Below are 27,271 nucleotides of genomic sequence, written 5' to 3'. Positions count from 1 at the left end.
TAATACAAAAAGAAATTCATAGACTTATAGTCAAAGAATGGAAAACAATACTCTGTATGACAGGAACCCAGAAAAAAGAAGGGGTAGCTATCCTATTTGCAGACAAAGTGGATTTCAAGGCAAGACTGATTAAGAGAGACAAAGAAGGGTACTACATCCTACTAATAGGAGCAATCCAAGAGGAAGAGATAACAATCATAAGTGTCTATGCACCAAATATGAGTGCATCTAACTATATACAACAAATATTAATGGACATAAAAAATCAAATAGGCACTAATACAGTTGTAATGGGAGACCTCAGTACCCACTGTCACAATGAGACAGATCAACTAGACATAAAATCAACAAAGAAATATCCGAACTGAACCAACTTCTGAACAAATGGACATAATTAATGTCTACAGAGTGTTGTACCCCATAATATTAGAATGAAGATTCTTCTCAGTTGCATGTGGGATGTTCTCCAAAATAGAGCACTAACTCATGGAACACGCTTATGTAAATGCAAATGAATTGAAATTATCCCATGTATATTATCAGATGATAGTGCAATGAAGTTGGTAATCAATGGCAAAAGAAACCACAAAATCTTCATGAATACATGGAAATTAAATAACACCCATCTGAACAACCAATGAGTCACAGAAGAAATTAAAGAAGAAATTAGACAGTTTCTACAATTAAATGAAGATGCCAGTACAGCATACCAGAACTTATAGGATACAATGATAGTCCAATAAAGGAAATTTATAGCAATGAATTCTCATATCAGAAAAACAGAGTAAGCTCAAAGAAACAACCTAATAATGTTACAAACCTCAAGCTTCTAGGAAAAGAAGAGCCCAAAGCTTGTATGAGGGAGGAATTTACAAAGATCATAGTAGAAATTAATGCAACTGAGACTAAGGAAATAATACAAAGAATCAACGAGGTTGGTCTTTGAAATATTAAATAAAATTGAAAAACCCTTAGGCAACCTTATCAAAAAAGGAAAGCAAAGACTCAAATTCATGCAATTAGGAATGAAAAAAGTGAAATCACAACAGATCCTACAGAAATCCAGAAGGTCATCAATACCTACTTTGAGAACCTGTACTCTAATAAGGTAGAATACACAGACGAAATGGACAGATTCCTAGATACATATGAATTACCAAATTGGAATCAAGAAGATATAAAAATTCTAAATAAACCAATATCAATCTAAACATTAGAATTACCAATTCAAATAAATCAGTAAAACTGAAGATGTAATTTAAAACCTACCAACAAAGAAAAGCCCAGGACCTAATGGATTTACTGCTGAATTTTACAATTTAGAGAAGACCTAATGCTGCTACTTCTCAAACTCTAATGAAATTGAAAGGAAGCAACACTCCCAAATTCATTCCTGGAAGCAAATTACCCTGATACCAAAAGCAGAGAAGGATCCAACCAAAAAGGAAAACTACACACCAATCTCCCTAATGAACATAGATACAGAAATTCTCAATAAGATACTGGCAAACAATGCAGCAAATCATCAAGAAGATTATACACCATGAACAAGTAGGGCTCAGGGATGCAGGGGTGGTTCAATATATGCAAATTAATAAATGTAATACACCATATTAACAGAGCCAAGGACAAAAACCATATGATAATCTGAACAGGTGCAGAAAAAGCATTTGACAAAGTCTAATGCCCTTTCATGATAAAAAAGAAAAACCCTATAGAAAATTGGAATATATGGACTTTCTCTCAATTGGGTAAAAACCATCTATGATAAAATAACAACCACCATCAAACTAAATGGACAATACCTGAAAGCTTTCACTCTAAAATCAGGAACAAGGCAAGGATGTCCACTCTCACCACTCTTATTCAATATAGTTCTGGAAACATTAACCAGAGCAATTAGACAAGAGAAAGTAATAAAAGGAATAAGGCTAGGAAAGGAAGGAATTAAATTATCATTATTTGTGTATGTCATGATACTCTACATAGAAGACCCACAAAGACTTCTATATTTAATAACCAAATTCACTAGTACAGTTGGACATAAAGTCAAGTCAAAAATCAATAGCATTCCTGTACACAAATAAAAAAAACTCACTGAGTGAGAAATTAGGGAAACAACACCTTTCACAATAGTATCCAAATAAATGACATACCTAGGAATCAATCTAAGGAAGGAAGTAAAAAACCTTTATATTGAAAACTACAGTATTCTTAAAAAGGAGATGGAAAAGGATATTAGAAAATGGAAAGATATCCCCTATTCTTGGGTAGGGAGAACCAACATAGTGAAAATGGTCATATTTCCAAGTCTGTTACACAAATTTAATGCAATCCTGATCAAAATATCAATACCATATTTCATAGAATTAGAGAAAACAACAACAATTAGAGAAATTTGTTTGGAAACAGAAGAGACCTAGACTAGCACAAGCAATTATGGGCAACAAAGGCGAGGCAGTGGGCATCACAATTCACAATTCCTAACTTGAAATTGTTCTACAAAGCTACTGTGATTAAAAAAACAGCATGATACTGGCAAAACAAATAACAACAACTACAAAATAAAACAGACCCTAGGATCAATGAAACAGATTAGATACAGAAATAACTCCAAACACATGCAGCCAACTTATCTTTGACAAAAGAGCCAACCATCTTCACTGGAAGAAAGCTAGCCTCTTTAATAAGTGATGCTGGAAATACTGGTTTTCCACATGCTGAAGATTTAAACTTGACCCACATCTTTCACCATGCACTAAACTAAAATCAAAATGGATCAAAGATCTAAATGTTAAAATAGAAACATTAAATCTTCTGGAAGTTTGAATAGGTAGAAATCTTGAAGACACTGGTGTAGGCAAAGACTTTATGAACAGAATCCCTATTGCACAGGAAAATCACACAAAAAAACAACCACTGGGACTTCATCTTATTGAAAAGCTTTTGCACAGCAAAAGAAACCACAAGCAGATTGAAGAGACAACCCACAGAGTGGGAAAAAAATTTTTGCCAGCTGTTCCTCAGACAAAGGACTAATATCTAAAACATATAAAGGCCTCAAAACAAAGACCCCCCAAATTTAAAGAAATCTGAAAATGGTCATCTGAAAAGAATAGACACTTCTCATATGATGAGGTAGAAATGGCCAATAAATATATGAAAAAATGTTCAATATCACTGGTCATTCAAAAGCTGGAAATTAAAACAATGCTGAGATTGCATCTCACTCCAGAAAGAATGGTTATTATCAAGAAATCAACCAATAACAAACTCTGGCGGGGCTGTGGAGAAAAAGAAACACTTCTCCACTGTTGGTGGGAGTGTAGAATGGTACAAATCTGTATGGAGATTCCTAAAAAAAACCCAACCCTATAACTACAGGTGCCATTTGTCCCAACTATCCCCCTTCTTGATATCTTCCTGAAACAATGAAAAGCATCATACCACAGTGATATATGCACATCCATGTTTCTAGTGGCACATTTGTAATAACTAAATCTTAGAAATAGCCCAAATGCCCATCAATTGATGAATAGATGAAGAAGATGTGGGTTTTTTTATACAATGGAGTACTACTCTGCCATAAAGAGAGATAAGCCTAAGACATTTCTAGCAAAATGAATGCACCTTGAGAGCATACTTATAAGTGAAATAAATTGGAAACACATGTTTAAATACCACATTATTTTTCTGGTATGAGAAACCAAAAGTGTAAATAAGGACCAACATATATAATAGATATTGGGAAATGGGAAGAAAATGTTTGAATGGGAAGGGGAACAAAGGAGCGGGAGAGGAAGGACCAAGGGAAAAAGAATAGAAGGAAAAAAATGGAAACAGAGTTTTTGTAAATAACAAGGGGAAGAGTGGTTGAAGGGAGAGGAGGGGAATGGGGAAAAAAAGAAGCAAGATACATCATATACAGGTACAAATTCCCTATGATGAATGTTCCACTATGTATATCTAAAATGTACCAATAAGGAAAAAAGAGATCAAACAAATAACAAAAAATCCTATGAATATTTAGCTAACCTGACTCTAAGGGAACACAGCAAATTTTTAGGAAGGTGGAGAAGCAATGAGAGAATACATTTGCCTTTTTATGGGATATTTCTATATTGATTACTCTGACTCTTTGGTATATTAAATAATTTCAAATTTAAAAATGTAATCAGATTTCAATGTGAAAAGCATTTCCACTGATAACCAAATGTACAGAAAAAGGTTTAGGTAGTAATTAAAAGGAAAGGAAAAGCTATATGTACAAAGAAAATCATTCAACACTAAACTTCAAGCATAAATATGCTCATTTATAATTCATATATATAAATTAAACAATAAGTAGTTCATTAAATGACAAGGTATCTGCAAAATAGGATATATTCTATTAAATCACATTTATGTGCACTATGTGGTAATTACCATAATACAAATGACATAATGTTCATTTATTTAAAAAGATGCAGGGTTTGATGTATCGCCATATTCATATAGTTATGAGTAGGAAAGAGGTATAATCATACTCGATTCAAGATTTTCTATAACAATTTCAAATTTTTGATTGTATTATTTAAAAATTTCCAACTTTGTGTTTTCCTCTTTGTATGAGAATTTCATTGGAGAATCAAACCAACAGGAAAGATGCCTGCTTGCTATTCCAGGGAGGATAACTAACTGCCCAGCAGGTGTGTGTATTAGCGAAGAGCTGCTTACCTGCGAGTCCTGCTGGAGGAGGAGGACGGGTCATCCAAGCCAAGGAGGCGCTTCGGAAAGGCTGCATCAGCTTCTCTGGGACTGGGACACCGTTTCCAGACATCTTCCCCTTGGAGCTGCTAAAGAGGTCCCTGATGTCCTTCCTTTGTTTGGATTCTTGGAGGAAACTTTCAAAAGATTTATCTTTGGGTCTGAGGGAGGAAAATAATGAGGCTTTTTTCTTTGGACCCCTGGCAACATCTAGTAAGGTCTCTTGCACACCCACTTTCTGCAGGAGTGTGGGGACATCTCTAGCCTTGCTGCAGGGTGGGGATGTGAGCGCAGAAAACAGTGTAGGTTGCTGATTAGGCAATCCATGGGCAGAGTCAGGAGGGCAAAGTTCTGATGACTGGGCAGCCCTGGAAGCTGGGGAGCCCAGCGAGAAGAAGGTGGAGGCCCTGCTGGCTGAATGTTTCCTAGGCGACTGCTGGTTGCTGTCTTTATTAGAACCATGTCTCTGGAGGCTGAACGAGCTGGTAAAGGTGTGGGGCTGGCCTGTGGGCAAAGTTTTCGATTCTGGTTTGGCCCAGACCTTCTTCCCACCATCGGAGCTGTGGAGGAACTGCTCCAAGGACCTCCGGATGGCATTTGTAATGAGCCGCAGGGGTGACCTGGGCGGCGGCACACTTTGCTCCTCAGAAGCATGCACAGTCGGGGTCTGGTTCCCCTCTGGGGCCTCTATCTTGGCTGCTGGTGGCTCCTTGCTTCCCTGAGGGAGGCTCAGGGGTTGGAGTGGTCTCAGCGCCGGGCCTGCTCTGCCATTCCTAGTCCTCTCCTGGGAAAGTCTCTCTCCTGGCTGGAGGGGTGCACTCTCAGGGCAGGAGTCACTCCAATCCAGCAACATGGTCTTCTGCTCCTCGGTAAGAGCTAACTTCTTCAGCCTTGGCGTCCTCTCTGCCAGCTCTGACTCACCCTCTTGTCCCCTCGCGGCTCTAATACTGCCTTCCCCTGGGTCCTCTTCTGCCGTGAGAGACTGCTCTTGGTCTGGCAAGGACCTATCCTTCCCCACCGTGAGGTGTGGGTCTCCGTGGGTGCTTCTGGTACCCCCAGGAGGTGCTCCTGCTTCCTGGCACCCCCCAGAAGCCACCTCCACAGGGCTTTTGAGGCTCTGTCCACCAGGGCTCACCAGGCAATACTCTGCCCGCTCCAGCACCTCGCCGTGAGGTAGATACAGGGGCATTTCCTTGGGTGCCCCTTGGCTTTTAGCTCTCCTGAGAAAGATTGGGGTCGGACTGCAGTGATCTCTGGAGACTGGAGAGTGGGGGTCGTAAGCTGTTACCTAGAGGGGACGGGCACAAAGAGTGTTTATATCAAACTTTACAGCATTTATTTTTGTGGGTTAGGCAAATTTCAATCCACACACTGCTTCTTCTCTCCAGATCTCAGGTATTCAAAGTCAAAAAGGGATTTTGCCTAAGAATCACAAAGGGCTGCCCTTTGCTCTAAATGTCTGCTTGGAACCTGCTGCGATTTACCTGCAGCCCCCAAGTCCACTCTGATCGAGGGCCAGTCTGGGTCTTGCTGAGGTGGGTAGGAAGCCAAAGGGAGGCAAAGGCAGGGGTGCTGCTGTCAGCATGCCCCTGAGCTGGGGTGAGCAGGGCCAGCCTCGAGGCAAGATTACCCATATCTTTCTCAAGCATGGTCCCCACACGTAAGTGTGTTCCTCTAACAACCAAGAAAACAGAGTGTATGCCTTGGAGGCCATCTGGTAAGGGTGACAGTTATCCTTCTGGGTTGGAACTGCAGTGACAGAGGATGGCCATAAGAAACTTCGGAGGACCTTTCTAAAGATCACACATTGCTCTGCAGAGAAAGCGATTTCCACCATGCAGGAACTTGGCTCTTGGCAAGTGAAGAACATAAGTGAACTCTGGAAGGGGCAGCTGTGACCTGCCAAGAGCTCTGGGGCCCAAGGGGCACTCATAGGATGGGGGCTTCAGCAGAACCCCCATCTTTCTGCCTGGAACTGACTACCTCCCAGATCCTGGCATTGGCCTACCAGGAAACAGACACTGGATAAATACATACAAAAAGAAAGAGTCCAGCCATACATATCAAGGATGACATTTTCTTTGCCAAAGGCTCTCACACTCCGGTGCCTGGCATCCTTCAGCTGGAAGCTCTTTAATGTGCTCTGTGTGTTTCCCAAGGGCAGCGCACATGTTCTAGTGTCAGCACCCCAATGTCCAGCAGAGTCTCCCTCCTGAAGGACTATTGGGGTGGCTGTGTCCTTGGTGGTAGTTGAGAAGAAGCAGGACAAGCTTTTACGAAAGACGTGTGCAGGAGGCCTGGAGTGGAACCTCGATGGAGCCTCTTTCTGGCCCTGGCCTTGCACTTGGGGGACCTAAAAGCCCTCAGAATCCAGGGCTCAGTGTGGAGGGAGGGAGGAAGGAGCACAGGCAGCTCACTTTCCTAACATCTGTGCACAGCCTGCAGGGGGACTCACCTGAGGTAGAGAAGAACGGTCCAGAGGATGCCCAGGGACACTGGCGGAAGATGAAGAAGATGGCGGGGAAGATGAGAGCAAAGGCCATGAAGACAGAGGAAGAGGAGAAGATTCCTTGGAAGGTGACAGACTTCTTTTGTTTGCTGGTGTTAGATCTACCAAGAAAAGGACACACTCTCCATTACAGAGCTGTTGGGTTATCGCGAAAAGAGGAGGTTACAGTTCTACAAGCAGTGCCTGGAAGGGAAAGATGTCAAAGACCGACTCTGAGGTTCCAGTGACCATGGCTTGGGACATGAAGCCAGAGGCAGGATCCCACGGGGAAGAGGAGGCTCCAGGCCATAGCACTTCGTTTTCTTGTGGGAATGTTTCTGACAGAGACCTGACCTGGGTCTTCAGAGTGCTTCTCAGAAATGGACAGCTACCTCTAAAGTTTCCCTAAAGCCACAGTGGGTGGGAACTGGGGCTGTATGAAATCATTCCATCAATAAAGCATCTGAGGTTTCTTCTCACAAATGCCAGACCATTAGCTGTGGGCAGGACAGATACTACTAATGAAATGCAGTCTCCCTCTCATGTGTGCCCAAGGGGCTCTCAGACAAGTGAGTAGCCACACTCTAAGGGAACGCATGAGGGAGGTCACAGTGATACCAAACCTTTTGATGCACATGGAGTGGGGCCTGTGCCAAGCTCCTGTTGGTCAGGGAACAACAGGAGCTCAGAGATGTATGAGAAAGGAACATTCTGGGACCTGGGGATCCATCTGCTCATCTGGTCTTCTGAGAGCAGAATTGTGACATTTATAGCCTGTGAGATGTCCCAGGACATAAGCTCCTCTTCCTTCTACCCTTCCCCTTCCCCTTCCTCCTCCTCTTCCTCATCTTCTTCTTCTTCTTCCTCCTCTTCTTCCTCTTCTTCCTCTTCTTCCTCCTCCTCTCCTCCTCCTCCTCCTCCTCTGTTCCTCCTCCCCTTAAGCCCCAAATCTCAGGTACTTTATCTCCATATTGGACCATTTCAGATAGTTATCTGTGTTCAAATAGATTCAGAAACATGCCACACAGTATTCCAGATGTGCCCACTCATATCTGACCCTCAGCCCATCAAGCTCTTTCATGGAACACGGTGGCACATATTGGCATTCCCAGGCACTCCCAGGGTCACTGTGCCTGAAACCCCAACTTCTGGCTTCTGGGCACTCAGCTGACCCATTCGGATCCCTCTCCAAGATGTCCAGCCTTCAGGGTTTGGCTCACTTCTTAGTTCAACACAGTGTCCTAGGCCCAGTTTCCTCAACACTTGGGATGAGAGGCTCCTCCTCAGGGACTCACCCAGGCCAAGCCAAACCCAAATCTACCCCCAGTGAGAGTAACACCGAGTCCTGTTCCTAGGGGGGCAACAACCACAATACTCTCTGCCACTTCTCCACACAAACACAAGCATATCAAATGGTGTATCCCAGACCTGGGTTCTGACAAGATGGCTACCACGCACATATGGTAAACAAGCTCCCAGCTGGAAGCTCCCTGGATGCTTCTGAGGGAAAAGATGACTCCAGGCGACAGATCTAAGGATGTAAGGGTGGGCAAGAAGGAGCTGCTGAGAGAGAGGCCACTGGCCGCCAGGAGCTGACGTGGGGGAGGTGGCTGGCCTGTCTCCCAGTACCCGCACCCTCGTCTCAGCCCACAATAAGATGGTTCGAGCCTAAAAAGGCAAAAGTTGTGAGTCAGTTGTTGCCTTGCTTCCTGTCCTCAGCTCGCCAAATTCCTGACAAATTCCTTCTCCCCCTCTTCCTCGCCCCCTCATTCTCCTCTCCTGCCATCTTCTGAATCAAGCTCCTTAACTCGTCTCAGAAGTCATCTGGGCTGCACAGACTGCCTTTTGTTTCTCGGAGGCGTCTCAGAGCCTTATGACACACAGCTACGGACACCTCGGGATATAAGCCTGACAGAAAAGCCATGCTGTCCCCAAGGTCATGATCCGGCAGCTGTCCCCTCTTCTCTCCTTTCTTTAGTTTTTTTTTTTTGGACCGGGAATTGAACTCAGGACCTTGCACTTGCCAGGCAGGTGCCTGTGCCTCTGAGCTATATCTCCGGCTCTCCTGTCTTTAATCCTTCCTGATCAGCCGAGTCTCTCTACGGTGTCCCCAAGTCCTGCGTTACAGACAGTGCTCACAGAGGGCTTGAGGAGGCGGGAGGCGAAGCCCTTGGTCAGGCCAAGCCTTTGTCCCTGGGCTGCCATTCCAGCCACTGCTGAGGAAGGGGCCCCACTGGGGAGGGACAGAAGCCGGAGCCCAGCTGCGAGGTGGTGGGGAGTCCTGGCTACTCCATAGGGAGCTTCGGGTGAGCAGCCTCCAGCCTCTTGGGTCAAGCGCTTGTGATTCCTCCTCTTGCGCCCTCTGGCAATAGCTACCTTTTCCCTTTGATGGTTATTCTGGTCAGCATGTTCAGCCAAGGGAGGTGACCATGGTCTGCTTCTTACTACAGAACCAGCCTGACCTGCTGGGGTTTTCTGTTGAGCGAAATGAAGCTAGCAAAAACGTGTCTCGTGGCTTTCAGTTCTGGCGATTTTCGATGTTAGAGGCCCTGCAAGGATCGAATCCCATGCAAAGTCTTGGAGCGCCCTCTAGGGGCAGCAGCGTGCAAGTCATGCGCTCTATTTGCTCTCAGTCGTACCTACCAAGCTTGTTCCTGGTTCATTCCTTCTTTCTCTCACTCATTCTCTGAGCAAAGACGGACTGGGTGCCTCTCGAGGACAGACCATGCTAAGGACTCTGCCCCACGAGGACCTGCCCGGATAAATTCACAATCATACACAGTCCCAGACCGACCCTCAGGTTGTCAGTGCCCTGGGACGGCTGGGGCAGGGCACTGAGCGAGGACAGGTGGAACATCAGTTCCCTCCATCCTCTGGCTCACTGCCTGGGTCTGTCGGATTTTCCAGCGTCTGTCGCTTTAGACGGCCCCCAGTGCAGCGGCCTGTCCATGTGTGCCGCGCTGGTCCAGCGCCAGAGGTGACCCCTGTCCCGACCTGACCCAGCGAGGGCTGGCGGGTCTGGGGTGGCGGGAGAATGACTCACTGGCCGGTAGTCAGCGGTGACTCAGGAGTTAGAAAACCAGGGCTTCCTTCCAGCTGCAGCAGCAGCGCCCCGCGGTAGAAACTCTGCCCAGCCGGAGAGTACCCCTCGCTTTCCGCAGACCGTGGAGAGAGTGTGGGGGCAGGGCGCTCGGAATCAGATGGGGTCCCGTCCCCTAGCTTAGGGCCTCCCGATAATTTCCACTCAGTCACTGCCGCCTCCCTGCCCCCACCCCCTGGCCCCAATGTGAGCCAGCCCCAGGCCCCGAGTCTGTGTGCGTGGCACTGTGCCCCCTGGTGGGAGCCCCGGTCCTCGCCCTGCCTTGCTCTTCTTAAGACGAAGCCTGCTCAGAAAATGGAGCAGGGCTGTAACATGTATGTGGATAAGTCGGTGAGTGAGTCTGTCTGTCTGTCTGTGTGTCTGTCTGTCCGTCTCCTCCTACAACATATTGCCTCCAACCGCAGGATCCAAAGAGCTGATACCCCAGCCACCAGAATCCAATCATACACAGTCCCAGACCGACCCTCAGTTTCCTCCTTCGTGTTTCTCATGCTCGCTACCTCCCCTTCCACCAGTGATCGTGTAGGGCCTTAGGGCTCCAGGACCCCAGAAAGGGCAGGAGGTGTCTCAAGCCCATTGGTGACTGCTTCCTGGACTCAGCGGCTGAAATCAAGTCAACCTCCTTTTTTGCCCTTGCTCCTCACATCCTGGAGGCCCGTCAGAGAGGACACCATGTAAGGAATGAGAAGAGGAGCATGAAGCAGAGAGCTCCTGCCCACCCACCCCACCCTCTCTCCGAGAGCGTGTGACTCACTTGAGGGGAATTTTCTCCAGTTCTGGTGATTGCTTGGAGCCTGGAAGCTGTTGGCCCGATGCAGAGCTGGAGTGAAAAAACAGAGGGGTAAGGAAGATGGAGAGGGAATCTGAGTCCTTTGTACTTGTGGAATAAAGAGAGAGTCCCCCCTGCTGCCCATTGACCAAAAGTGGGCAGTTGGATGATCACAACTGGCTGAGCCCTTTCCTTCTCTCTCACCGTATTTCCTGCCCCCACCCTGTTTTTCATTCATCATTCATCAAATGCCCATTGAGAACTTGCTTTGGTACCGGCACTGCCCTCTGTTAAAAGTGCCTCCAATAACTTAGCTATCATTCTAAATCACTAGTCACAAATAAGCCCCTCATGCATGCAGGTGTATATACAAACACGTAGATGCAAACATATATCTACATGCATGTGTGTGTATGTGTTAGGGTTTCTATCTAGAATGTGTCCCCAAAGCCTCATGTGTTCAGAGGCAGGGCTTTTGGAAGGTGGTTGGGTCATGGGGCGCTGTACTCATCAGTGGATTAATTCACTGATTCATTCATAGCTGAATGTGCTATTAGGAGGCAGGTCCTGGTCAGAAGACATGGTTACTTGGGAGTGTGACCTGGAAGGATGTGTCTGCTTCTCCTGTCCCTCCCTTCTCTCTCTGCTTTCTGATCATTATGCTATGAATAGCTTTCCCCTGCACCAGGTTCTTCTACCATGTTGTGTCTGCCTTTAGGCCTGCCAATCATGGACTGAAGCTTCTGAATCTGTGAGCCAAAATAAGCACCTCTTCTTTTTTTGTTTGTTTGTTTGTTTTTCTTCCGGTACCAGGAATTGAACTTACGACCTTGCGCTTTCCAGGCAGGCACTTTGCTGCTGAGCTAAATCCCCAGCCCCAAGCACCTCTTCTTTTAAGTTATGGGTGTCAGGTATTTTGTCCCATTGATGAGACAGTGACTAAGACCATATCCATGCATCTATGCACCCATTCATTTGTATCCAAACCATTCTTTAAAGCTGAGGTCGCACAGCAATGTTCACAGTAATGTAAGAGATTAAAAGCTGGAGGTGTTTCGATTAGAGCCAGAAAGCTGCAGAAAGTTATCCTCTGCCTTCCCTTCCCTCTTTCAGAGCCCCGCAAACCATGGAAACTGGTTTTAACTGAGCTGCTGGACAATCCGTTGCCAGCACCGTCCTGTGGCCTGGTCCACTGGAAACGCATTTGTAGGACATTGTATAACTCCCACTGACAGCCCTCTGCCCAGCTGTACCTTAAAAATTAACTTAGCAAAATGAATACTGCATGCTACAGAAAATGGGTCTTGGCCCTTGGCATGAGAGTAGGCAGTGGGACCCAGCTGCACCCTGCTGCCAGGCAGCACCCTCGGATTACATCTCAGGCCCTGCGCCTCCATCACAGCCTGAGAGAAAGAATGGGCATCACACTGCATATCTGGGTGCTATGAAGGTGTACGTGAGATCTGGGCGAGGGAGAAGGGGAAGGTGTGACACAGAGCTCCCTGAATCTGGGTGGGGCCAGGGTTCATCCACACCCCTGCAGTCCTAGACGCTCTAGTCTGTGCCCTGGGGCTTTCTTTTCTTAGAATAAGATCCTGGCCTTCTTAGATCCTTGGCTCAACCTCCTCCCTTTGCCCAGTGAGAATGCTTTGTGTCGGGCTGGCCTGGTGGGTTTCCAGTCCTACAACTCTTCTCTCAAGTTCAAGGGTCTAGGAGGAGCCAGTGTGGATGGGTGACGAGAGCAGTCTCCCACCTTCCCGCTGTCAGAGGAACAGTCCACCAAGATCTTCCACCTGGTTTTCCAGGCTGCGAATTTTTCATAAAGAGCAGGCAGGCCTTAGGCACAGTTCTTTCCTCCTGACACTTAATGAAGAAATCACTCACAAAAATGTAAGAGTTCTCACAGCTTCGACTGCTCTTCCTCCACTTTTAAGTTTGTGGAATGGAACTTATTAAAAGTGGCTACAATTCATGCAAGATTTTCCATCACTAGTGTTTATGGGGTACACACGCACACGTCCTTACCACAACAGAACAAGAGGGTGAGTAGTAGAGATTTGATCTAGTAATTCTGAGCAGCATAAATCTGGGCCAGTTCCCTTCTTTCAGCTTACGCTTTATGTGTATTTATGTATTTGGTATTTACTTCAAACAAGCACTTTTGGAGAGCTCAGTGCATGACCTGCTGCTCAAGGAGAAAGAGGGTAAGAATTTTGCCATATGGTGCTGATGATCTCATGTTATTGTTACAAACTAGTGGTGTCCTCCATATGCCATTGGGCCATCCTGTTATCAAATTATTGCCAGAAAAAAATGGATAAGTACCAATTCTTCCATGCCAGAATAATTTGGGGGCAGATTGCCCTCCTAAATCTAATTGGTTTTGGTTCAAGAATCCAATGCACTAGATGCATCCATTTAGTTGCCCGGGCACACACAGCACGATTAATTTACTCCAGCAGATCCTCCAGGAAGCTGCCCTTCTTCGATTTTCGAACTGTGGGACATGCCCATCTGTACTGGGGAGTCTGGGATGCTCACACCCAATGCAGACACTCAAGCACTTGAAGTTCAGTGGGGACCCCAGAATCTGTCTTTTAAGTAAGATTTAAAAGAATCCCTGGATGGGATTGGTTTATGGTTTGGATTTTACGCCGTCCCCAAAGGCCCACATCTTAAAAGACTTGGGGGCCTGCCTGTGGTGTTATTGGGAAGTGGTGGAGGAACATGCAGGAGATGGGATGGAGGAGAAGGAAGTGAGGACATTGCTTTCAAGGGGATATTAAGACCCTGGTTCCTTCCTCTTTTTCTTCTGGCTTCCTGGTTGCCACAACTTGAGCAGTTTCCTTCACCATGTTCTTCCACCATGATGAGCTCTCTGGACCCAAAGGCGATAGGGCCAAGTGACCATGGCCTGAAATCTCTGAAACCACAAGCCAAAATAAATCTTTCCTCTGTATGAGTTGTTCATGTTGGGCATTTTGTCATGACAATGGAAATCCATTACACAGCTGGTTTAGGGGAGGGTGCCCTACGGCTCGCATAGCTCGCGGTGTAAGTTATGCGTCAAGCCCTCGTCTTGGGCATGCTCTGTGTTATAGAACTTTGATGATGTTACAGGTTCCCTGAGGTACTGAGGCAGTCCAAGAAATCTCTTGATAAATGTTGGCAAGATGCACACAACATAAGAAGTACCATTCAGCCACTTCTTAAACTTTTGTCAGTGTTTTATAAAAAGTTACAGTTTGGGAACAACCAAAAAGAAGAAGAACATACGGCAAGAGAGGGGGACAGGTATGGAGCACGTGTGCATGAGCCCTTCGCATGTGTTCATCCACCCTGAAGCTTTGCAAATCTTGAAACCAAGGGATTCAATGGCATTAAGGAGCTTACATTGTGGTATCGTCATCGCTGCCACCCGTCTCTAGAGCTTCTCTCATTTCTACACTGAAGCTCCCTTCTCACTAATGAGAGACCCCCATTCCCTTCTTCCTCCAGCCCTGGTGACCACCGTTTATTTCCATTATCTATAAATTTGGCTACTCTGGGCACCTGTTACAAGTCTCTTTATGTCTGGCTTCACACATTATCACTGCACACCTGTCCGCAGAGTTCATCTGTACTGTATCATATGTCAAAACGTCATTCCTTTTGAAGGTTGAATAACATTCTTTTGAGTAGATTTGTCATTTTTTTGTTTATCCATTCATCTCTGGACCGCATTTGGTTTGTTTCCTTCTTTGAGCCATCATGGATATGCTGCTTGGAGGACAGATGCACAAACCAGGCCTGGCCATGCCCTGGTTGGCCTTCTCTAAACCCACCTCTGACACCTTACTCTGAGTAAGAACCATAGCTAAGGGAGCTCAGTGATAACCACTCATGAGGTCAACCCTGCATTATTTGGGAGGGCAATGGGCTCGCCATAACCAGCACTTTGACTTATGCCAGAGATTTTAACCTTATAGTGTGGCTTATCAACTGTCAAAACCCCAGTTGATAAAGATGAAATCAACAAAGGATTGTTTGGAAGTTGCACAGCTTACCCACTTCTTTATGTGCTCTGTATTTTACTTTAGAGTTAAACAGACTGTCAGAAACCAAATGCTTTGGCCTGACCACTTTAGTCTGTGGAGCCCCAGTCCACAACTCACCAAGTCATGACTTGCTGTCAGGCCCCTACCTGCTGCTAAGGTAGTGCTGTAAGAAACAGCCTCTGGGAAAGGATAGCTGAATTTTCTTTTTTTTTTTTTTTAATTTAAAAGAAGGATAACATAATAATAGGGGGGACTTAGCAAATTACAGACAAAATGGTAGGAAATTATCAATGGTTATCGTTTTACATATTATTATCTACAAAATAGTTTCTCAGGAAAACAAATAGACAAATAATAGTGAGTTAGAGACAAAAGAGGTAGGAGATTATCAAGAGTTGTGCTATACTTTGGTATCTTCAAAGTGGCTTCTAAAGAAAATAAATAGAGCTATACATGAGTGACCTATTGAAAAATCCTTAACTATTCTCAATGGTTGTTGTAGGAAACACATAATAATAAACATACATCCATTTATGAAATAGGATAGAAACATTACAAACTTTACACAGTTATGGATAGATTAGTAGGAAAATATCAATGGCTGCTGTAATACGTGGTGGTATCTTCAAAGTGGTTTCTCAGGAAGACAGAGATATGCAAGAAGGATCTAATAAGTAGTTACAGCCTAAGGGTTGTCAAAAATAGCATATTACCTCCTCACCAGTGACTCCTTTCACTGAGGTATGATGGCTGGAAGGAAGGCCAGGATTGAAAAGAAGGACCGAGAGACTTGCACCTGTGTCTAGCAACAGGCTGTTTTCTTGTTCCTCCATAGTCATGATTACCCAGGACTCCTCGATGGAGATGATGATCTGGCCAGAGGGAGAAGGCAGACCATGCCCCAAGCCCTCTCATTCCTGTTGGACTAACTGGTAGCATGGGTCTGATCTCTGGGGCCTCCACCTCAGAGGGCAGACCGATCTCCTTTGCATCCAGGGCATGGCCCATGGGGCCTCTTAGGGCAGTTCCTCTTGAGGTGGCCTGGCTTTTAACAGTGGTAGCAGATGAATGTAGTTGTCAAGTTCTTCTTGGAGCCCCGGGAATCAGACCTGGGATCTGTTTCTCTTAGTGGTGCAGCAAAAGCAGCTGCTTTTTCTCGGTCTCTTTGTTTTCTCTCCTTGGCCTCCTCCTCGTCATGGCTATAGAATACTGAGGAGGCAATTCTTACTAACATCTCAAGTGAGCTATCTGGGGTGAAAGCCATTCTTTGTAGCTTTTTCTCTCCAGCTTCCCATTGCTTTGGGACCCCACAACCAGTTAGTGTCCTCTCCCCAACTGTCAGCACAGGCAGCAGGAATCTTGCTGCAGACTTCTCCAGAGCTTCACCACAGCCTGTACTGTCAGGGGAAGAATGGCTTCCAAGGAGTCTCTGCAGGTATTGTGCAAGGTCCTCCTGGTTTACAGCTTCCGAGCGGCTCTCGTGACCCCAGTCCACTGGACCTCTGACTCCATGGGCTTAGTCTGCATTCTCATGTTCTCTGAGTCCTTGTTCAGCAGCTGCTCCTCCGCTGGCTCTGGACCTTTCTGGTTCTCAATGGCAGGAGCAAGAGTGGCCCGTTGTATGGCATGTATTCCCAGGGGTTTTTCAAAGTTTCAATGATTCACACACATCCGTGGGTGGGCAACTGCAGTCGGTGCATGGTGGGCCAATTGTGTCACTGTTTCTCTGTGTCATGATAGATCTCAATTGAGCGGCGGCGGCCGGCCTAAGGGCTGGCGAGCAACAGCGCTCGCCGCCGCATGGCTCCCCATGCGCTGGGGGCCCACCCTCTGGGAGCCAGCAGGCAGGAAGCTAGCCAGCTGGAAGACTGGCGCTCCCCACCTGCTGCTCCCTGTGCACCGGAAGCCCTCCTTCCGGGGAACAACGAGGCCAGGAGTGATAGCTGAATTTTCTGAGGGGTCATTGTTTAAGACATGATCTAATATATCCCTCAAATACTCAGCACACAAGTTGCAAACTTTCTATAGACCTAAGCTCTAGGAAAAGTTGTGTGTCCTCGGAGACCTAATAATACATATTTTTTTCCTCTTGGACAATGAGAATAATAATTGTCTGGGTTCGTGTTTTAACACTGGCTGTTTAGAGCTAGGGCCTGCTTCTCTGGAGTCTATGGCTCCTGAACTGGTTTTGCTAACCTCCATTCTGAGACTTCCTTTTGTATACATACATGTTATGTCTTATCGTTTTGTTTTAGATCTTCCTTGTAAGTTGTCTAACATCCCATAGCAGCTGAGCAGAGAGGAGAAATAGGGGCAGGGGAATGAATGACAGGCAGGCTTCTTACTGTGAACAGGGTCACCCGATTCCAGAGAGACAGAAGTCTAAGTACCGAGGGTTACGGTGATCGGAGGCAAAGCCAGTAAGCACCCTGTTCACGGCCTGTGCTGAGACTTTGTGGATAGCCCTAAGCTAGTACTTAAAAATGTGTTTGATAACAACTTTCCCTTTCTTTAATAAAGCCCAACATGGAAGATAAATTCAGAATTTCCAGGATTTAAAAATATTTTATGAGTTCCTTCTGGCCCCAGCTCTGGTGTTCCTGGCAAACGATTACTGGTGAAGGACTGGGGGGAGATTCTGCTCTTGGCCACCAGAGAGCGGTGCAGGACAAGTTGAGTTCTAGATTGCACTGGGCAAGGAAGGTGGTGCTGAAGGTGGTTAAGTCTCTATTAGCGGGTCTCTGCCTAGGCCTTCCCAGAAGGCCAAATCAGATGATTTGGTCACAAGAACTACTGATTGAACCGAAACGCTCAATTCCAGACCATCTTCTTTAAGACAAGCTGGGTTGCTAAAGATAATTCTAATAGGCCTCATTCTAATAGGCCAGAGCTCAGGGGCTGGTGTCACCATGCCCCAGGCTGCACTGTTCACTGGCTGAGACCTCAAGAAAGCACAGCCTGCTCTCGCAAAGAGGCTCCGTACGACTACCTCGCAGGACCTACCTGGGATGGAATGGGGCTGCCTGTAGGAAAAGTCCAGGACTCACTGGAAGTGCACTGTACTGTGTAGGTGAATTTTGGGTACATCCCATAAACCCCACATGCCCCTTGGCATGTGCCCAGTGGTCCCAGGAGACTGAGTTGACCAGGCTCATATCCCTTCTTTGGGGTGCTGGAGAGGCCCCTGAGGGGATACCCAGAAAAGAGGCCGGGGGAGGCTGCTCTAGGCCGGAGGGACTGGGCCTGCTTATCCCTATCAGCCAATAGCTGACCGGGCCCCTCTGATGTCTTTTCACTCAGGACTCCAAAGCCTCTCATGGGAAGGGTGCTAGATCTGGGTCCACACCCCTCATGCGCTGTGACCTCTGAGCCTGAAGGTGATCCCACCCATCACCTGGGCCCCTGTGAGAGTTTGGTCATGAGAGTCTCTGCTGCACCTGACTATCCCAGGAAGTAGCACAGTGGACCCTCTGCTCACCTTGCCCAGTGTGTGGCTCCTCAGGGTCACGTGGAGAGGCTGCCCTGGTCAGGGGCTCCCTCAGGGAGCTGTGCCGGAAGAGGGGCTTTGGTAGAGGCAAGGATTCTGGTTGCCAAGGTCTCCCTTCATAGGGCTTGGTGCTGGGGACCTCACTGTCACCATGGTCAGACTCTGTGTCGGAGCTGAAAGAGGAAGGAAGGGTGGTGAGCCAGCAGTCCTAGCAGCCCCTCCCCTGCATCTGCTCCCTTACAGCCTCCTGTAGAACTTGGAGTCTGGGCCCAAGACAGAGGTTTAGTTTTTCTCTGCTTATGCTCCAGCCTTGGACTTTGTTACGGGCTGAATTACGCCCCCTAAATTCATATGTTGGGGTCTTTGCCCCAATACTTCAGAATGTGACTGCATTTAGAGATAGGGTCAGTAAAGAGATAATTAAATCAAAGTGAGGTCATTAGGGTAGGATCGCATCCTCTGTGACTGATGTCCATATAAAGGAGTGTTATGGTTCAGATGTCCCCTCAAAGTCTCATGTGTTCAGAGGTGGGACTTTTGAAAGGCAGCTGGATCATGGGGCTACTCTACTCATCAGTGCATGGCTACATTGATGAATTCATAGCTGAAAGTGCTGTTAGGAGGTAGGGCCTGGTTGGAAGAGCTGGATCACTGGGGGGCGTGAGCTTGTAGGGGATGTCTCCCTCCCCAGCTCCTCCCTTCTCTCTCTGCTTCCTGACACCATGAGGTGAGCAGTTTTCCTCCAATCTGCCTTCAGCATGAGGTTTCTGCCTTAGAGCCAGCCAATCATGGACAGAATTCCCTGAACTGTAAGCCCATGAAACTTCTCTTTTAAATTGTCAGTGTCAGGTATTGTGTCCCAGCAATGGGAAAGTCGACTAATAATAAGAGGAAATCTGGACACAGACATGAATAGCAGGGAAACAGGAAGATGGTCATCCACAAGCCAGCGAGAGAGGCCAGAGCAGACCCTTCCCCTGCAGCCCTGCATAGGAACCAACAGCCTTCGGAACTGTGAGGAAATAAATGTCTGTTGTTTATGCCTCCAGTCTGGAGACTTTGTTATGGCAGCCAAGCAGACGGATGTAGCTGGGATCCGATAGGAGGAAGATCCTGGCAAACATCAATGAACAACTTGCACGAAGGCTGGTCTCACTTGTCCCCATCCCTGGGGATGGCTCCCAAGTTCTCTGGAGCCACATAAGTGCACACTTGGTCCTAAAATTTCAGGTACTGAGATACTGCTTTCCTCCAGAATGGGTGGAGGGTAGGAAAGACATTCTGGAGTAAGTATTTAATATGGCTGTAGGTAATTGGCAGGAATTCAAGCGGCAGAAAAATGGGGTGCAGGTCCCCTGTTGAATAATCTCAGGCCTCTGGAAGGAGGATGAGACTCCTGGTTCAGTAGCTTTCTGTTGCCCCAGCTGACAGCCAGCGTGATCTGGAAGCAGAACTCGGGTGAGCCCATCACAACCCGCACTGCCCACCGAGCCTCACAGGCCATCAGAGATGGGTTCACTCATTCTCTTCGGGGCTAGTTTGTTACTCTGTATTATTGTGGGAATTGATAGAATGGATAGATCCTTTTGTGGCCACCTAGTCTAAGGTAGCTGACCTGTAAATCTTCATGACACACCTTTACTTGGCACATATGCAATACAATATTTTTCTTGTTAAATGCTTCCTTGCTTACTAGCTGTCTACTCAACTTAATGAAACATGAGTGAGAGCAAGAACTTTGTCTAGCGTTGGTCTCTGCTGACTGCCGTCAGTCAGGGAATTACTCAGCAGTCGGTACTTGCTGTTGCTCAGCCTCCTGAATGAACCAGTGTGTCCACAAAATCCCTGGAACCTGCACTTCTAATAAATGGGGGTCTGATGCAGGTGGTGAGGCCAGCACTGGGAGAAGCAATCTTCGAGGCTCTGGGATTCCTACCCCGCTATCCTATGTTCTCTCCTGCCCATCCTGACCTTCTCACTGCTGTGCATCACCATCTTACAATGGGAGGCCCCTGGAGCCCCTCCTGGGACAGATGATACCCACTGGGTCCCTTGCTGCAGCCTACATGGTAAGCATCCTTGGGAGAAGACAGTGGGGCCAGGGCCTCTACCTTCTCTGAGAAAATAGCCACCACTAATCATTACAGTGCTTGTGGTGCACTGAGCACTGTTCTCTACACCATACATATGTTCATTCCACGATCCTCACAGCTCCCATTTGACAGATGAGGAAAGAGGCCCAAAGAGGTACCTCCGCCCACAAGTGGACGGCAGATCCCAAATGCTGCCCCAGCCCTGCAGTAGCCTGGCATACCTGCTGTCCTCGCAGTCGACCAGGACACACACAGCCAGCACATCCTGCCCAGTGGTGTCCTCCCCAGGGTTGAACCTCACCGAGGTCCATTCGGAGGGCAGGGGCGAGGTGGCTTCACTGTCCATGTCACTGGGCTGTGGCTCAGCAACACTCTTCGGCTTCTTGGGGGAGGTGGGCTCATCTGCTGAGAGGAGAACAGGGGCTAGAGGGACAGTGGGACCAAAGGATCAGGGTGGGATTGGAGGGACAGGCCTGGCGCCCACCTGGATACCTTCAGACTGACCTTTTCATCTTCTGTGCTGTGACTGGAGCAGCCTTGCCCCTCCTACCTCCCACATGCAGGATTCAAATGCATCCTATTTAATCCGGAGGGAGGGTCCTGCCCTATGGAGAGGCCCACCCCAGGCTCAGCAGCCTCTGAATTGCCAATGTCAAAACTGCCACCTCTATCCTGTTGTTAGACATGGGGGTGATGTCTTAGCCCTTGTCTTAGCAGGACCCCACACTCTGGGCCTCTAGGATGGCTCTGTCTGGCTTCCACCTCTCCACCTCGCCTTCCTGCTGGGTCCACTTGGCTGATCCCGTCTCCTGCCCACCACTAAGGGCCACAGGGCTCCGTCTCCTCTGTCTCCGCTCACGTCCCTGATGGTCTCACCTGGGCTTGTGGCTCTCCCAACCTTACACACAGTGACTCCCAGATTTGTACCTCCAGCCTGGACAGTTCCTCAATTTGGGACTCAAATACCCATCCTACCATGCCTTTGGCATCTCCATGCGGATGTTTAACAGAACTTTCAAACTCCAAGCGCCAACACTGAACACTTCCTTTTCATCCCCCCCAGATCTCTGTCACCCCCATCACCCCCAGCTTGGTAAACAGGAGTTTCAGCTCTGGTGGCTCAGAGCAGCCCCTTCCTGGCATCCGTGACTTCTCTCCTTTCATTCTTCACCGAGCCACCTGCAAATCCTGATAGCTCTGCCTTCAAGCTGCACCAGGAATTCGTCACCTCTCTCTCCGCTACCACCTCCTCCCAGCCCCAGCCACCTCTTTCCCGGATGACAGAAGCAGCCCCCACCTGGGCTCCCAATCCCCAAACCGCCATGCTCCAGCACCGTCTTTCTCGACAGCAGCCAGAGCGACCCTGTTAGGACACAAAGCAGATCGTTCCATCTCCCTGCTCAGAATCCACCAGCGGCTCCTTATTTCACTCAGGGGTGAAGCTGAAGAGTCCTATTTAACGTAGGCCCAGTGGCTCCTGTAACCTTGTGTCCTTGCCCTCCCCTGGCTCACTCTGCTCCAGCCTGTCACCTCCTTTCTGTAGGCCCTTTGCACTGCTCTTTGGTCTGCTAGCAGATGCTCTGTCCTCGTATCTTGTGCAAGGATCCCTCACTGCCTCTGGTCTTTGGCGAATGCCAACTTCTCCATGAGCCGCCCTGACCACCGGTGCACCCTGCAGCCCAGGCCCTCAGGGCCGTCCATCCTCCCTTCGTTTTGCTCACAGCACGTCTAGCCTTCTAGAAATGATACAACTATTTTTTGTTGTGTTTATTGTCTCTCTCTCGGCACTAGAATGTAAGCAGTGAGTTTGGTCTGCTTCGTTTGTTAGAATTATGCCTGGTAAACAGTCCACGCTCTGTAAATGCCCATTGGGTGAGTTCAAGAATGAATGAACCCTAGCTCATCTTGGCCACCAGCTAAGTGGGGGGCTCCTTCTCTGGTCAGAGTGCAGCAGGTGTCCCTGTTCCTTTCTAAGGTAAAGCCCTCCACTGAGCTTGGCTTATTATCTCCAATAAGGGTCACGATAGCCTATCTTTCCTATGTTCTTAACTTCTTTGCCTACTGGATCTTTCTCATCAGTATTTAAATACACTGACCATTCTCCCGTTTTAAGAACCCCTTTTAAATTGCAGATCCCACCTTTATGCCATTCTCTTTTTTCTCCTCTTACCCAGTCTTCTTGGACGATTTTACTGCGTTTACTTTCTCTGCTTCTTTATTAATCCCCTATCCTGCATATTGCCCCCCCATCCAAACTGTCCCTTTCTGTTGCTAAGTTGAGTTCACAGGCCTTTGGGTCCTCTGGAAGCCCCCTCCTCCTAGCTCTGAGGGACACTTTCATTCCTGTCCTCTCCCGTTGCTGCTTCCCAGCCACCCAGCCTTTCAGACAACTTTGGAACACTGCCTTCTCCCTGCTTACACCAGACACCCCCCATTCCCTCTGGGAGATGTTATCAGTTCTCTATTTCCTGCTTGGGAAGACAGCTCAAGAAATTCTGATTTTTATGTGAAGTGTCTCCAGTTCAAAAACATCCTAGGGTCAAACAAAATCTATCCACAGGCAGACTCAGCCAGTGGCTGCCTGTTAGTTACCCCTGGTGCGTGTGTGTGTGTGTGTGTGTGTGTGTGTGTGTGTGTGTGTGTACTTGTCCACACTTTATGCTAGTGTACCTGGGCATGGTGGTGTTGAGAACTATTACTGCATGCTGGGCTGGATGATGATGATGATGATGATGGGGTGGTATTGGTGGTGATAAGAAAGGTAGTAGCAGCTCACTTTTACTGGGTGCTCAAGATATACCGTGAATTATTTGAGCACAGTTCATATACTAAATCTATTAAACTTATGCAATCCTCTGACAAGCATTACTACTATCCCCATTTCCCTGCTGAGAAACCTAAGTACAGAGAGGTTCAGGCACTTGTACATGGTCATGTGTCCCTCAGAGGACAGGGACCAAGCCTGTGTGTCTGTGAGCAGGACAGAAGGTGAGATCGAGTTGGAACTGTGTCCCCAGTTCTCCATTTGCTTCCTCTGGTAGAGCTGTCCTTTGTCCTGGGCCTGTGCACCCTTCCCTGGTGTGGGTGGGGAACGCCTCCCTGCCCCATGGATGTGAGGCCTGGCTGTGAGACTTGCTTGGACCAGTGGAGGTTCATGGGTGTGACCGGTGCAGAGGTTTTAAGTGGACCCGCTCAGCTCTGCCAGTGACACTCATGCTCTGGTAGGTCACCACGAAAAGAGCTTGATTCAGACAACCACTGCACCTTCAGCCTGGGTCCCTGGGCGGGGGCACAAGGAACAGACCTGGAGCCAGTCCATGCCCTGGAGCCCAGCGCAACTCACCTTTAGATCCGCACATCTAGTACTGTGGCAGAGCTCTGACTATGCCTGCTTGCACCTGAGTGCAGGCATGTGGGTGCCTGTGAGCCCAGTGCCCAAAATGTGTCCATCTAACGGATACCTTGGCCTTCCTCAGGCCTGGGCCTGTGCTCAGATTGGCAGCTGAGTCAGCCAGCATGGTCCCTGCTTTCAAGGACCTCTTTGTGTCCCGCAGGAGAGGTAAGGCATGTCCACAGATGTCTAGATTACAGGGTAGGCCATCTGAGAATGAGGTGGCAGAGAGATGGGAGGGCAGAGAGATGGGAATTCCACCACGTGGAAATTGGCCTGGGGGGTGGGCAGGATGGGAGGACAGCGGGAGGGGAGGCTGTGTTCTGCAGGTGGGGCTTGGAGGGAAAAGAAGGTGTAAACAGCCATCATCTGCATGGGAAGCTTGTGGCTGAAGGCAGGAGGGCTTCTTAGGGAAACAACAAGTGGGAAATGATTCCTGGACATCCAATCAACCAGGGCCTTGGACAGTGAGGCACAGAGGGTTTTACCCCAAGAGCAGCCACCGTCTGGCTTGAAGCTGGGGACTGGCATTGTCAGATGAGCCTCATGGAAAGGTCCCCCTAATGGCAGAGTGGGAGGTGGCTTTGGAGACCCACACGGAGGGGTGGAGCGGGGTGGACACACGGCAGCCTGGCAGCATGTGTTAGATACAGCGGGTGCAGGTGAGTTGAGCCAGGCTGCGTGGCACGAGGCCCACAGCCCTCACAGCTCAGGGACCTGACAAGACCCGCCCCACAGGAGGTCCTGTTTTCCCTTCCCACTCCAGAGAGTTCTGGCTTTGCCAGCAGAGCTGAGATAGAACTGGGACTCTGCCTGGCTCTGTGGGCTTCTGGAAGGGCAGAGAGATTAGCTGACCCATAGTCCCTGGGTATCACTGGGCAGGGTCAGCATCATCACTGGAGAGGCCAGGCCAGGCCACCAAGAGACAAAGACTGGGCCTCATCCAGGCCTACTCGTCTGCCAGCTTGCTGAGGCAACAACCCTGACGGAGAGGACACGCCCTCCTGCTTAGAGCCACCCCGGAGGAAACATTCCTCAGCTTCCACTTCCAGGCTCCTCTTCACTCCTGGGGGGCTCCTGTCCACAGCACTCCCGTCCACACCGAAAGCAACACCAGCTCAGCACCCGGCCCAGGCTTTGCACCCACCATCCCTGTCGTCCGTCAACCGTGACAAGACGGTCCCACCACTGCAGGTGGGAGAAAGTGCAGCGCAGGGAAAGCTTATAACTGGCACAGCGCTGGCGCCACCGCAGCCAACGCCTATGGCTGACGCGGAGCAGCCGTTCTGCGGCTGCGCCAAGTGAGCACCGTGGAGCGCAGCCACAGTGCCATACCTCGCCGTCTCCCCCTGGCGGCTGCTCTGAGTCTCAGACTGAAGTCGTGTGTGGTGAGGGAGAGTGCAGGGCAGCAGTGGGGACACAGCATGGTGCGGGAGGAGAAGGGTCCACGGGAGCTCCTGGGCCGAGGCCTGGGTGTCTGCGCGGGTGACTGGTCGCCTTTGGGAAATCAGAGAACTAGAGAAGCAGATGGTGCCATTTATGGGGCATTAGGACCTCCGTCTATCCCCACCCTGAAGATGTCCTGCCAGGCGCCTGCGTCCCCGCTGGTCTTGATGCTTGAAGAAATTCTCCTAGGCATACCCTGGGTACCAAGACAGGAAAGTGCTCCCTGCAAACCTGGCTGTCTTGAGTGCCAGGCGTGACACCCGGCAAGCTCACCACCTCCACCTTCACAAAACCCGACACTGGCTGCTGTGTCATCAGTCCCAGTGTGCAGAGGGGATTTGGCTGGTGCTACAGGGTCAGAACAAAGTGTGGAGCTTCAAAGCCAGGACGTCAGCTATACACTGAAGTCCCATGTAGAGCAGGCAGTCATGGGAGATGTCGCCGTGGACTCTCCTATCAATGAGCTACTCTCATCAGCTCTTCTGGAATATCAGCACTGACCTCCAGGCTGCCACGAGGAGGTGGAGAGCTAATGTGGAAGTAGCTTTTCTTAGAGCACACTAAAATGTTGGCCCAGCTCTGGACACAGAGAAAATGCGGGCCGTATGCAGCTGGCCTGGGACAGTGAAGGAGGTGGAAATGTCTTTTACTCATTTTATGAATTTTTTCAAAGATGTAAAAAACTTCTGCATTCATAGAAATAAAGGTGAGCAGCCCACCCACTCCGGTTGACCTACTCATCCTCTTTAATATTCAAGCTGCCCAGCAATTGATCCCTTCTGTTGGATTATTTCCTTAGGATAGGTTCCCTAGGCTAGGATTCCTGGGCCAGAAGGGTGGAGCCCCTTTCTAGATCTTAATAATCATTGCCATATTTTGCTTGCCAGAAAAAGATTGTTTTACTTTCCTTTTATTCAGTGCTGAGTTTATATTGTTTCTTAAGCTGCTTCCCTTTCTCCTTTTCTGATTCAGTGTGCAGCATAATTAATTTATGTTCCTTTGAATGCCAAAAAAGAACATTTTTAAACACTTCCTTTTTTCTTCTTACATTTGCTGAAGTAGGAATTATTTGTTCACAGCCTTTGTCCATTTACCATTGGGTTATTACTTAGTAAATAGTAACTGATTTCTTGCACCATAAGAGTGCTGTGGGACCTGCTTTGGGAGAACTCTTGAAATGCATGGCAAAGAACTCCTTTGTGATTATTTTAATCAGATTTTTCCCTCGGTCTGATTACTTGGTTAATATTTTAATTTTCACTGTTATATGCTATTTTTAAAATAGCATGCTTTTCTCATGTTTTTCCTATATACATTTTTTTCTATTACAGGTTTTAAAACTTAGAGAATTATCATCCCATGATTTAATCAATATTTAATTCTCTTTTTATGCCCATTGTATACTTATGCACATTTATGTCTATTTTGTGTGTATTTATGCATATATGCATATTGGTACTGGGAAATGACATTTAATGTTTAATTCTATTAATTTCCTTTCAAAATGTTAAGTCTTCAATGCAGTGCTTCTGGGTTGAAGCATATTCTATGAAACCCTGCTTCTGTAGAATGTACTATCCAAGTTAGACCAAACCAAAAAAAAAAAAAAACAAAAACAAAAACAAAAAAAACCCCAAAAAACAAAATCTTCAAACAAGAAGGGGAAAACCAAATAGAACAGTTAATTAAGCTTCTTTTCTAGAAGAATTCTCAG

The 27,271-nt window shown here is 47.8% G+C and overlaps 1 protein-coding gene across 4 annotated transcripts in view; it reads right to left on the bottom strand.

Annotated features, from left to right (window-relative positions):
- Mical2 (microtubule associated monooxygenase, calponin and LIM domain containing 2) overlaps positions 1-27,271 on the bottom strand; it is a 203,410-nt gene that overhangs the window by 51,439 nt on the left and 124,700 nt on the right. For all 4 annotated transcript variants that reach the window (XM_005380297.2, XM_005380295.2, XM_005380296.2 and 1 more), the window contains 5 exons: positions 20,942-21,125; positions 18,619-18,800; positions 11,089-11,154; positions 7,202-7,356; positions 4,717-6,034 (listed from right to left, as the gene is read on the bottom strand). In XM_005380297.2, coding sequence (XP_005380354.1) covers positions 4,717-6,034; positions 7,202-7,356; positions 11,089-11,154; positions 18,619-18,800; positions 20,942-21,125 — 1,905 coding nt within the window. The remainder of the gene's footprint in view (positions 1-4,716; positions 6,035-7,201; positions 7,357-11,088; positions 11,155-18,618; positions 18,801-20,941; positions 21,126-27,271) is intronic.

The sequence above is a fragment of the Chinchilla lanigera genome, unplaced genomic scaffold (assembly GCF_000276665.1).
Source record: "Chinchilla lanigera isolate Chin_1 unplaced genomic scaffold, ChiLan1.0 scaffold00013, whole genome shotgun sequence".
NCBI classification, from domain to species: domain Eukaryota; kingdom Metazoa; phylum Chordata; class Mammalia; order Rodentia; family Chinchillidae; genus Chinchilla; species Chinchilla lanigera.
The sequence above is the reverse complement of the archived record's forward strand: the minus strand, read 5'-3'. Positions and strand labels throughout refer to the sequence as shown.